At 35.2% G+C, this 13327-nt stretch overlaps 3 protein-coding genes across 4 annotated transcripts; 2 read left to right on the forward strand and 1 right to left on the reverse strand.

Annotated features, from left to right (window-relative positions):
- The first annotated feature begins 1342 nt into the window (after positions 1-1342).
- On the forward strand, positions 1343-4194 carry LOC143579211 (neutral/alkaline invertase 3, chloroplastic-like). 2 transcript variants are annotated; one of them, XM_077062591.1, is made up of 5 exons: positions 1343-1530; positions 2000-2616; positions 3068-3233; positions 3312-3523; positions 3613-4194. In XM_077062591.1, exons 2-5 carry the CDS (start codon positions 2062-2064, stop codon positions 4108-4110), a joined length of 1431 nt encoding a protein of 476 aa, XP_076918706.1. In that variant the 5' UTR covers positions 1343-1530; positions 2000-2061; the 3' UTR covers positions 4111-4194. The 2 variants fall into 2 exon arrangements, with proteins under 2 accessions (XP_076918706.1, XP_076918707.1); XM_077062592.1 differs by lacking the exon at positions 1343-1530 and having other exon boundaries at positions 1955-2616.
- Positions 4195-8094: 3900 nt separating this feature from the next.
- On the reverse strand, positions 8095-9377 carry LOC143579219 (uncharacterized). Its single transcript, XM_077062595.1, has 2 exons — positions 9092-9377; positions 8095-8804 (listed from the first exon to the last, which is right to left on the reverse strand). Exons 1-2 carry the CDS (start codon positions 9375-9377, stop codon positions 8095-8097), a joined length of 996 nt encoding a protein of 331 aa, XP_076918710.1.
- A 2968-nt stretch (positions 9378-12345) lies between these two features.
- Positions 12346-13111, forward strand: LOC143579236 (uncharacterized). Its single transcript, XM_077062606.1, has one exon. It carries the CDS (start codon positions 12346-12348, stop codon positions 13057-13059), a length of 714 nt encoding a protein of 237 aa, XP_076918721.1. The 3' UTR covers positions 13060-13111.
- The last annotated feature ends 216 nt before the right edge of the window (positions 13112-13327 follow it).

Genomic DNA, 13327 nt, shown 5'->3' on the forward strand with positions numbered 1-13327 from the left:
TAAAAAAAGAAACGAATAGGCGGGATAACAACAAAGTCGACTTCGAATACCAACAGTCATGGCAAAATCTGCATAAAGGAGTTTTCAAAATTATAGTTATTGAAATCTTATTTACGATCCGCAATGCTTAAAGAAAGACTTAGCGGTTTGGCGATGATAACTATCGAGAACTTACAGAGTATATACTGCGAATAGCTGATTTACCAATTTTCTATCAAGAATGTTAGAAGAGCTTCACAAATCGTTGGTTAGCTATTAGCCTATTCAGTAAGTCATAAACTTATTAAATACAATGATTTTGCTAATTGTTATGTTTATTGCCATAACTTTGATTAATATATAAAAATGTGTATACATTATTTAGTATGTTAAGACTTAAGAGATATCTTTTTTTAGCTCGGACGGGATATATTAATTCTCAGGGATGACGGCCTTGCGTATATAATTAAAATCTTTTTTTTATGAAGTCTTACATTTCCAAAAAAGAAAAAAACCACACGTTGCGTAAACCTTTTCTTACGCTTTGTTCACGTGGAATAACTGTCACTTTCATGTATTATGCCAAAACACGACCTTATCTCTACTGGCTAATAAATAAGAATTATATAATTTTAAACTTTATTTTATTTGCTTTATGAGACATTTTCTTAAATCACCCTTATCTATATGTTTAGCATATAATTAAATTTTACATTTTCTCAATTAGCACTTATATCATTTAAAACAAATAAATTTCGACTATTTTCTTTTATTAACTGTGATTCTATGCTTATTAGTTAATGCCAAATAAAACTTTTAACACCAATAGTCATTATATCGTAACTTCTTCATAATATCAACATTTTTGGGTGTTTTCTATAAGACACAAAATGTCTTAAGTTTGAAATTTATAATATTTCATCTCATACAATCATAACACGTTTTTTTAGATGCAAGTCTTTATCTGATAAATATATTATATTCTTGTTTTTCTTATCTCATATTTTAAAATAATGAAGTATGAGAGATCTTAAACAATTATGAATTTTCATTTTTTTGGATCAATAAACTTTAGCTCAAATGCTCAACTGGCAATTTGTCATTGAAGGGGAAGTGAAGGATTCAAATGGAGGCCGGAAGGTCTTAAGTTTGAATACGATTCTAATCAGGTTTTACAACATGAGTCTTTGGGTGGCGTGTTTCTCCCAGAACAGAAAATGGTCGGCTTTGCGTCGTGAACGTACAAAATTACCTTTTACTATTGGACTACAACAACCCAAGGAGTCGGGTTTTATTCGTTAAAAAAATATCTTTGAATTTTCAATAATAATAATAATAAAACTTTATAAAGCAGACATGTATGGCCAGAAACAAAACAGTCAGGTTACTTGTTTTGATTATTCATACGTTCAAGTTTCCATTTCAATTTCATTTCTTCACTAAATCACGCAATTCACTCACGCAAACCCTCCATTGTTGAACTGATCATCTCAGCTTTTGATCTTCCATCGATTTCACTCCGATTCCTGCATCCAATTTCCCTTCAATCCGGTAAACTTTTGGTGGGCTTTTAACTTTTTCAATTTTCAAGATTATCTTTTATTTCACTAAAAGTTACATTTTCTTGTTCAATTTTCAAAACCCACCTCCCAAAATGCTGTTTGCTTGTTTGTTTCAAATGGGGTTTAAAGATTTAAAAGAGGGGTTTTTTTTAATTGAGATTTGAGTGATTAAATGCGTTTTTTTTTAATTAGGTTTAATCATGTATGTTTATTGATTTTGACTTTTATGGTCAAACATGTTATGTTGATTAGGGTTTAAGAGGAAAGTGAGGCTATCATTGAAATGATATTTAAATTGTTACAAGAACAAAGTTTAAATCTTTAAAATGAAGAAGAAATTTTGTTTAATTTAGTTTTTTTTATGATGCTTTTAAGGTTTAGCCACTTAATCTTGATGTTTGATCATTATTTGTAATAAAGTTTTAAACTTTTTATGTTTTTTTTTCCTTTTCAAACAGAAGTGGAGGATTTAGGTGATTGAATTTGTAATAAAGTTGTTAACTTTATAATTGGCGTGCTCATGGCCTCTTCTGAAGCAATTTTGCAAGTGTTCGGGTCTGCGCCGTTTATTAAACCCGACTCGTCACATTCTCTTGGACCCTTCATAAGCTGCAAAAAGAGAAGCCGCTCAAATGCCATCCGGTTTCCCACAACTCCCACCATCCGATTTGAAAATTTCAAAAACAAACAGTTCGAAAGTTTCGGTTGTAAGTGTCAAAATGCTGAAAGTGTCAGTGGATTCACTACTGAAACTGAAAATGGTACTTGGTTTGTGGATAATGCTAAGGAATTTAATACAATTCAAGAAACGAATGTTAAGAAGTTGAAGAAGGAAAGCGAGGGTTCGGTATCTGATATTATTGAGAATGAAGCGTGGGACCTACTGCGCGAATCTATAGTGCATTACTGTGGTAGTCCTATTGGAACAATAGCTGCAAACGACCCCACGAGTTCAAGTGTTCTTAACTATGATCAAGTTTTCATACGGGACTTCATACCTTCGGGAATAGCGTTCTTGCTAAAAGAAGAGTATGATATTGTCCGCAATTTCATCCTTCACACACTTCAATTGCAGGTAGTTGATATTCTATCTTCCATTTTAAATTTCCTTTTTTTTTCTCGATTTTTTAATTAGAGTTTACAAAGTCTTATGATTATCTTAGATGGAAATTTCAACCCATTTAACAACAAATGGGTTGATTTGTGTTGTGTCGAATTTCAAACGGGTCAGATCAGAATAATTTGCTAAAAGGGTAACTGATGACTGATCAAATGGGTCGATTTGGGTTGTCATATCGCAAACTGATCAGATCAGGATAATTAGCTGAGTGTGTAACCGATCAAATGGGTCGATTTAGGTTGTCGTATCTCAAATGGGCCGGATCAGATTAATTAGCTAAAAGCGAAACTGGACATATGGGTCAAAGGGGTTGAAAGTTACCCAGAGTCTATATTGTAGTGCGTGTTCCTTGTGCTTTTGAATTTCAAGTAATTCGGTGCTCTGCTTTAATTTTATTGTTTTTTAGAGTTGGGAGAAAACAATGGATTGCCATAGTCCTGGGCAAGGATTAATGCCTGCAAGTTTCAAGGTCCGTACGGTACCTCTTGAAGGTGACGAAAATGCAACCGAAGAAGTGTTAGACCCTGATTTTGGAGAGGCTGCAATTGGGCGTGTTGCCCCTGTTGATTCTGGTAAGTATTAGGAGGGTTTGGATTTAACCTTTTAAAGTGATAATCTGATTTCTTTTCTTTCTTTTTTTTTCTTATCAGGATTATGGTGGATTATATTGTTACGTGCATATGGAAAGAGTTCTGGAGATATGTCATTGGTGGAGAGAATTGATGTTCAAACTGGAATCAAAATGATTTTAAAGTTATGTCTTGCTGATGGTTTTGATATGTTTCCTACTTTGCTGGTAGCTGATGGTCCGTGCATGATTGACCGCCGTATGGGAATTCACGGACACCCTCTTGAAATCCAGGTAAGAAGATCGTAACGTTGGCTTTGACTTGATACTTGTTCTATAAAAGTTTGATTATCTTTCAAATATCTGGAATATCATGATTTCAGGCGCTATTTTATTCTGCATTAATGTGTGCGCGGGAAATGCTTGCACCAGAGGACGGATCAGCGGACCTAATTCGAGCCCTAAACAACCGTCTCATTGCATTGTCGTTCCACATAAGAGAATATTACTGGATAGATTTGAAAAAACTTAATGAAATTTACCGGTACAAAACCGAAGAGTATTCGTATGATGCAGTCAACAAATTCAACATTTACCCTGATCAAATTCCTCCATGGTTGGTAGAATGGATGCCCAATAATGGTGGTTATCTTATTGGAAACCTGCAACCAGCGCATATGGATTTTCGGTTTTTTTCGTTAGGAAACTTTTGGTCAGTGGTCAGCAGTTTAGTGACGTTTAACCAGGCAAATGCAATCTTGGATCTTATTGAGGCTAAATGGGGTGATTTAGTGGCGGATATGCCTTTTAAGATTTGTTATCCGGCGCTTGAAGGTCAAGAATGGCAGATTATTACCGGCAGTGATCCTAAAAACACGTGATGTTTCTGTCTTAATATTATATTTCTGTTTATTTTTAGTTTTATCAAAATTGTTGACTTTTTTGGATTTTGCAGCCCTTGGTCGTATCACAATGGAGGCTCATGGCCGACTTTGCTTTGGCAGGTTTGTATCTAGTCTTTGGGGTTCAAATGAACTTTATTTCAACGCGGAATTTGTGAGCAAGTGGAAATTCTTGGTCGGTATCCTACACTTTAAAAGGGCGTGTTTGATAAATTTTGATAAATAAAGAAATTAAATAAAGGACCTTTGTGAAAAAAGGATAGTATTTTGTGAAATGAGAGTAAATCTCTCTCAAAGAAGGTTAAAAGAAGGGGTAAGTAGGTAATTTCGTTTTACCCTTGATGATCAGTTTAGTTTTAACTATGGGTGTAAACGAGCTAAGCTGCTCATGGGCTATTGAAGATTGGCCCGTTAAAAGCTGTAATCAAGTTAAAAGCTGTAATCAAGCCGAGCTTAAGGGGGTGTTTGGGATTCCTTATTTTACCTCTTTATAGCTTATAACTTATAGGTTATAAGTACCTATAAGTTATAAGGTGTTTGGGAAAGTTAGGTTTTGTGAGTGTATAAGTCATAAGTTACAACTTTGTAACTTATAACTTATGACTTGTATAAGTCATAAGGAGGTAAAATAAGGAATCCCAAACACCCCCTAAACATGATCGAGCTTGACCCTAAAAGTAAGCTTGGTTGATAAACAAGCTCAAGCCTAAAGAGAAGCTTGTATAAAAATGAGCCCCTAGTATGCGGTTCACTTATCGAGCTCGAGTAGGCTCACAGGCCTAAATAAGCTCAATATTTTTATAATTTTTGTTTAATATTTTTAATATTATTCACATAATAACACTTATTGTATATAAAATTATGATAAAAATAATAATAGTATACTATGTTATATATAAAAGTTAGTAAATATAAAAATGTATACAAATAAGTTGATAAATAATAAATGAGCCAAGCCGAGCTCAAGGTGAAGTGAGTTTGAGCTCGGGCTAAGCTCGTTTACACCCCTAGTTACAACTGCGTCGAAATTGATTATTAGATAATCATAAGTTTCAAAGCACAAATCCAACCACCCCTGAAATTGCATTATGTGAGAACTCCATGGATGAATGAACTTAATATGCAATCTTCTATTTACAGCTTACGGTAGCATGCATTAAGATGGACAGACCAGAAATCGCAGAACGAGCCGTCAAGATAGCTGAGGGACGTTTAAGTCAAGACAAGTGGCCCGAATACTATGACACCAAACGGGGTCGGTTCATAGGGAAACAATCGCGTTTATTTCAAACATGGACAATTGCAGGGTATCTTGTATCAAAACTACTCCTTGCAAACCCTCAAAAAGCCAAGATGTTGATGACAAATGAGGACTCTGAGCTTGCTAATGCCTTTTCTTGCTTGATCACTTCTAACCCGCGAAAGAAACGGGGCCCAAAGAGTTCACAGAAGACCTACATTGTATGAAAATGAAAAGGTTCATCATTTGTCACATCAAGATTCTATGAAAGTTATTTTTTATGATCTTGTTTTCTTGAAGATTTGCAGCATGGATCCACCAGTAGTTTTTTATGGTGGACAAGTTGATATTTGGTTTTTATATATAGATTATGCAGTAGTCAATATCTTTTATTTTGAAACTTTTAAAGAACTGTGATGTACTTGTTCTTCTGCATCATGAAAGAGGTGAAACTATCCAATTCTTGTATCATTATGTACAAGTTTTTTTTTAATTGCAAGATAATATTAGTTTTACTTGAATGTGAAGAATATAATATAACTTGTTAGAGTTGATTTCCCATAATGGCAGTGTACAAAAATCAAAATTTTACAACACATTTGAAGGATTATGAATCTTTAAACATAATTTTAAGAACAATACCAAATACAACCATTCATTTTAAAAAACTGAGTCATATCAAGATTAAAAGTGTGGCTTCTTTTGAAAAAACAGGTTAATTTTCATGTCAGTTCCATCTTACAAACCTGATTATATCAGTTAAGGGACTTTGTTGTATAACCAAGTTATAGCAATCTGTGTTTAGTATCGAATACTACTCGAGTACTCCCTTTGAAATCGTTATCACACGTAATTTAATCTAACACAAGCTGATAAAATATATGCTGCATGCCATTTTGACATAACAAAAATCGAATCAAACACTATCCAAGAAATCACAGCACATCAATCATGTTTTGCATTTATTCAAGTGCAAAATACCAAATGTTACAGTCACTGGACAGTTGTAATTTTAGAGTCACAACACCAAGTTCAAAAAAGCCATTTAGTACACAGAGATTAAGCGGTAGCTGATGCACCTTCAGCTGGCCAAAAGTCGGTTTTCTTCCCGGTCTTGGAAACCGTCTGCAGGACTGCATCTGGCTGTACATTACCCTTCACAGTCACCTTTTGTTGTTCCAGATCATTAAACATTTTTTAAATACAAATGAAGGTTTAATGATTTTTTTAAAATATCAACCTTATTATCAAATAAAGGTTTAATGATTTCTTCATGCCTTTGGTTGTATTTAATATCAGCCTCCCTACAGACCGTAACTTTGATCCAATTTTATTTTGACCAAGGAGACAAGGAGTATATGCTACTTGCGCCTTTTAAAACCAAGTTTACGACCACTTATTAAGATATAAAAGATGAATATTAACAAACCTTCCATTTTGCCGAGAACCCTCTTCACGGCCCCAACACAACCGCCACATGACATACCAACCTTAAGAACAACAGTCTGCATTGCCATGCAAATATATTATTAGCAAGTTCATCGTCACACGAATAGCTGCTAAATATTTGATAATTATTTATCATCCCATGGTTATTTGAATTTAAACTGGAAATGAACTACTTGTTATAGAACAGCTACCTCTCATATTATACTACAAATAACAATTTTAAGAAACATTATTAATAATAATCCATAGAAAGCCCATGATAATTGAATACTCAAAGACTGCTAACTAATTATGATTTTGGTCAACATACACAGATTCAAACAATTGTATAATAATGATAATAACAAAACAGATCAATAAACATGGATAACCCTAATTCAATTCAGAACAAAACTGATCTAGAACATGAAGAGATTAATATTAATAATTTAATATACCTGAGGCATTATTATTGTTTTAAGAAATTTGAGAATTATTATTAGGTAATTTATTTTTGGGAGAGAATAAATGGATTCATTCAGTGGTTAGACTTGTACCAGATTTTTTTTTTTAATAAATTAGATTTTAATAATTTTACATTTTTTAGCTTCGCGATAATAATCCCACCTTTTTAAACTTGGTTGGTAACAGTCTCGTATTAGAAGATAGTTGCCACTGGTTCTATCTTTCACACTAATTGCTTCCGGTGGACTTCGGCTAAAAATAACTTAACTCCGTTATTTTTGTTAATTGGAAGTTTAAACACCCGAATTGAAGCACCGCTTCGTCATTTGGAGCACCATTTGAGCTGACTCATCAATAGATTCATAAACTCATTCCAATCAAAAGCCATAAAACATCGGTTTGTAATTTGAAAAAAAACCTAACAAAGTTAAGTTTTTTTTTAACGGATGTGTAATGAAAATAATTAGTGTGAAAGGTGGGACCGGTGACAGCTATTCTCTGGAGTAAGATTATTGTTGGGCAATTGTAAAAAGATGAGATTTTTAAAATTCAATTTGTCTTTTTCTCTTTTCATCTTTTTATTAATGGTTCGAATTATGTAATAAACATTAGTGTCGTATTACGGGTACATTAGATTGCCGTTCGAAATACTCTCTAGTAACCTTTAGTTTGTTACAAAATATATAACACATCGTTTACAACCATTGAGTTGATAAAAATCCGATTTTGTGTGAAATCGTCATAATAATAATAATAATAATAATAATATAATGCATTTATTTTATTTTATTTTATTCATGAAAAATACATGTAGTACAATGTGTGGTGGACTAGAACACCTCACCGGAAACCATCTCCGGCGCTACATTCTGGCGATCAAAGCGTGAAACAGCACAATCAGTGGCGAATATACCCGATGTAGAGTACTTTGGTATATTACCCATCACAGGCATAGTTGCACTAACCTTGATATTACTCACATAGTTTCTCCTATAAGTTTGTCCCAAAACACCATCCACTACATCACTTAGGCTATAAAACTTAAACCTTAAGTCCAAATGTGCAAAACAATCATCATTTGTAATATCATAACCATGGATTCTTGATTCTTCAGCACCAATAGGCACCACCGTGGCGGTAATCCTAAAACTATTTTCCACTTCAATGGCAATGCTATTAGTTGGGCTCGTTCGAGTGATCATTAACGATGCATTACGATAACTCCAGTCTTTCCCGTCTAGTGATAGAGGTGTGTCATCATATGATATGAAGAGATGCTCCTCGTTATCGTTCCATGTTGATGTTTTCTTTGCTCCTACTAGGAGTTTGTGATCATTGAATAATATTCCAATGGATTGCACCCAAGTGAAGTCGCGGGTGAGTTTTGGGTTTCGTTTCCCAATGAAGTGACCGTTTATGTGGAGGTTGCGGTCGGACAGTAGGCAAAAATCTTGGTCTTTATGGCCATGAAAGTAGAATGTGAGGCCGTCTCCACCTACGAACCGAGGGTCTTGACATAAAGCCCCGGGAATGTGACAACCTGATAATTAAAAACGCGACTCTTTGTCGAGTTTATTATTTATTATAGTCATTATTATTTGATTTATCATTTGTTTTTTATTTTGAAGTTTGTTTTATAGTCATTATTATTCTATCTTTAGTTTGAAATTTGAATATTACCATAGCTATTATATTAGCCTTATTATTATTATTATTATTATTATTATTATTATTATTATTATTATATTTTCAAATGTATTTTGAGATCTAGTTTTTAGCTATTAAATACACAAAAAAACATTATTAAATAAATAGGAAACAACTTACCACAAACCGGCCTGCATGAAACACAATCAACATAGCAATCTTTTCTGCAGTCGGACGGACAACTATGCCATTGCCCGAAGCATGATGGGAAGAAAGGAGAATGACATCTCACTTGCTTAGGCACGGGTGGTGGCGGAGGTGTTGCTTTTGGCGGGGGAGGTGGTGGTAATGGTTGTGGAATAGGTGGTATCTTGAAAAAAGTTTCTTGTGCAGTGACCGGAGATTCAATGACCCAAGAGACGGTCAAGAATGAAAGCCATAGAAGCAATGAACTCATCGGTTTCATGTCGAAAAACAATAGGGGTGTGATAATGATTCTTGTTAAGTTGCAATGTATGATGAATGGTGCATTTGGTTTATGGTTTAGGACCCTTTTATATCAAACAATGATCAGTTAAAGAGATGGAAAAGAACATTAAGGTTCATAAGTTGTGGTGTTTACATATGTTTAAAGCAAATAATATGCAAGGATGAAGGACAAAGGATAACAGCATCACTTTTGTATTGCTAAAGTTATTTTTCCTAACTATATAATATATATGATTAATTATCAAACACTCAATCTATAGTTCTATACATGTGTACGAGAAGATACAGGATGAAAAAGATAACAATTATTTAAGGGTATGTAATATTTGTTTTGTAAAAAGAAGAAAAAAAAAACTTTACACAATCAAAGGGTTCATGATATGTGTTATTGTGACCATGTCACGTTATATCTTGTGTATACGAAACACATTTGTCACATTTGAGGTTGTAGAAAACATGAAAGAAAAAGAAATAGTTTTCATCTTTGTTACTTTAAAAAGGGAAAAAATAAATAAATAAAAGAAGTTATCAAACTTTTGAAAAAACCTTTATTTAAGCAATTAAGGTATTCGTAAGCTCGCTTTTAGTGAAACAATTAACAAGTTTCACATTGTTTGCGACTTAGTTTAGGTTTCTATTATCTTTCACATGCAAGTACAGATCGTTGAGATCAAGCTTACAAATTTTAACATCATGTCGAAGCATATGGTTAATTATTTTTTTTTTCTAATTGTAAACTTTTATAAACAACCAAACAGACACTCACAAAGCTACCTCCACATCCCGGAGAGAAGCCACCAAAAAAAAAACACTACAGGGGAAAAACTACATGAACGAGAATTTACACTAATTCGACCAATCAATACTTCTACTTTTTGACATGTGTTTGAACCAAAAGAAGTGAAAAGACTTGATGTCCCCAATTATTTCTTCAATCTTCACATCCTTACATTCAAAAACTTTCTCATTCCTTGCCTTTCATATTCTCCAATAAGCAATGATAATAAGCCAAATATTAAGATGGATTTTAGAGCTGACCTTTAATATTATCGGTGTGTAATTTGTGTGTTTTTGGTTAGTAGGAATATTGAGAGAATGATGTTCACATAAAAGTTTCGTGACCAAAATAAAGCGAACTTTTTACATAGGTAAAGCTGATAATGCTAAGAGCTTAGTAACCGGATATATCATGATTTACATGTTTTTGAAAAAAAAAAAATTACTCCATGCTCAAGAAAATCCCCCCCCCTCTCACTCAATTCGTTGTTTGTGATTCAAATAGTTACAGTTTCATAGATCATAAGATTCGTACATGGGTTAACCATGTGTATCCGACAAACCATTCAAGGGATACCCATTATTTTTTTTTTGAACGGCAACTTTCTCAGTTAAGTGATAACGTGACCGCATTCACGGCCCCATAACCCTCGATCCAGACTATGTTGACATTATCGGGACCCACGCTGGAACCTAAGGATCATTTGGCATTCCCGGTAAAACCCCCGCTCACCCCGCCTGAAGACACGACAGGTTTTATGCATCAGGGAAAATCCGGTCGACATTAGGGATCAAACCCGGGTCTCCCCGTGTCTTCCCATCCTTTGCCTGGCCAACTGGGCTAGCCCAACTAATTGGATACCCATTCTTACATAACAGTCTTGTTATTAGTGAGATTTTTGACCTGATATAATGTTTGAAGTTTGAACCATCAAGATACACAATAACAATAGGCTCACCACTTATTGGTTGTCATTGCTTGGACATCAAAGAGGAAGTACTTCACGTGTATAGCTTGAATAGCCCATTGTCACTTCCTATTTATTTAGCACAATTTACTTCAAATCCCAAAAAGCAAATAGCAGACCTGTAAACAGCTCGATCGTTCGGCGAACTGTTCGTGAAACGTTCGACGGGAAGTTCGTTTTGTTAATAAACAAATGAACATGAAAAAAACTTTGTGTTCGTTTATCTTTGTTCAGTTATGGTCATTTACGTTCGTGAACTGGTTGTTTAGATTTTTAATAAACGAACACGAACATGTTCATTTTGAAACAAACGAACATGGACACCGGATATTTGTTTGATTAATGTTGTGTTCCCGAGTTTCATTTAAGAAAGAAAAAGGAAGGAAAATTTAAAAGAGGTGTTCCCGAGTCTCATTAAAAGAAAGCAAAGGAGGGGAGGGGAGAGAATGATGAGTAAAATAAGAGAATTTGTATATTTTCAAATTGAAAAGATTTGGAAGGAAAGAAAATTAAAGAGAAAGTGGTGATGCCAAAATAAAAAACTATTTTTCCTTGCTTTTCTTTTCATAAATGAACTCGGGAAAACAACGTAAAGTGTTGTTCGTTTAAAGTTAAATAAATGAACACGAACATTACAGGTGTACAAAAAAAACCGGTTTTAGGCAAACCGAACCGAACCGGTTTGGGTTCAAAACCGGTTTCACCCAAACCGGCTCCTAAATCGACCCAAACTGCCAGTTTCAGGACCGGTTCCCCTTAAGATCTACCAAACCGGTTTTAAAACCGAACCGATTTGATGAAAACCGGTTTAAAACAAGTTAAACCGGTTTATAAACCGGACCGAACCGACGTGACCAGACCGACATATCTTGATTTAAAACCGGTTTTGACCAGCCTTTGACCAAACCGGTTTGGTTTGGATTTAAAACCGGTTTTATACACCTCTAACGAACATACCCTTGTTCATGTTTGTTCGATTATATATCTACGAAAACATGTCAAACTCAAAACGATATTAAATATTGGGCCGTTAAACGTGTCATTCTCCACTACGTTAAAACTACAGGGACCTCGTTGTAAGTTCCTTTGTTCCCCATTTCACATCTTCAAACCCTCAATTTCTTACTCAATCCGTCAATCGTAACCCAAATCGTTAATCCGATCATTAACCCAATCAATTCAATAACAACCTCCACAACGATGTCAAAAGAATTCACCGTGCCGCCGGTAATCTTCCCCTCCGGCCCCCAACGCCGCCTGCCCACGGCACCATTCCAACCACCGAGATCCTCAAACCCCGGCATCCCCTTCATGTCCTTTGACATCGGCTCCTCCGCAGCCTCCACCCCTCAATTCGGCTCCGGCACCACCTCCGGCGGAAACCCTAATTTCGACGACGAGTTGCCTCTCCTAGAAGAACTCGGTATCAACACTAAACAAATCTGGAACAAAACCGTTTCTATTCTAAACCCGTTTAAAGTCAAACCGGATCTCCACGAAGATGCGGATTTATCCGGTCCGTTTTTGTTTTTAATGGCGTTTGGGTTGTTTCAGTTACTGGCGGGTAAATTACATTTTGGGATTATATTGGGGTGGGTGACTGTGGCGTCTTTGTTTCTGTATGTGGTGTTTAATATGATGGCGGGTCGGAACGGGAACCTCGACTTGTACCGGTGCTTGAGTTTGATCGGGTACTGTATGTTGCCGATTGTGATGCTCTCTGCGGCCACGTTGTTCGTGCCGCAAGGTGGGCTGGTGATATTTGTCATGATGGGGGTGTTTGTCATGTGGTCGACGAGGGTTTGTACACAGTTGTTGGTGGAGCTGGCGTCGTGCGGGGATGAGCATCGGGGGCTTATTGCGTACGCGTGTTTCTTGATCTATATGCTGTTTTCGTTACTCATCGTGTTTTGATATGCGTTTGTTTGTTTAGCTACTGGTGTTTTTACATGAGGTTTATATATTTGAAGTTGAAGATTTTGTGAATTAGTTGGTATCGAATTCAGGCGTTTAGGGTTGTTTACGCTGCTTGATTTTTGTTTATGATCTTCATCTTTATGTTTATTTCTATAGCCATTGGTCATGCAGGCATATTACTGCATCTATATCTTTATCTTTATAAAGTTGTAAATGCATATCTATATAGACATTTAGTAAGTTATAACATATCTTGAGGGATTAT

Source organism: Bidens hawaiensis, unplaced genomic scaffold (genome assembly GCF_021521415.1).
Source record: "Bidens hawaiensis isolate Kalapana, Puna unplaced genomic scaffold, B.hawaiensis_p1.1 tig00029633_1, whole genome shotgun sequence".
NCBI classification, from domain to species: domain Eukaryota; kingdom Viridiplantae; phylum Streptophyta; class Magnoliopsida; order Asterales; family Asteraceae; genus Bidens; species Bidens hawaiensis.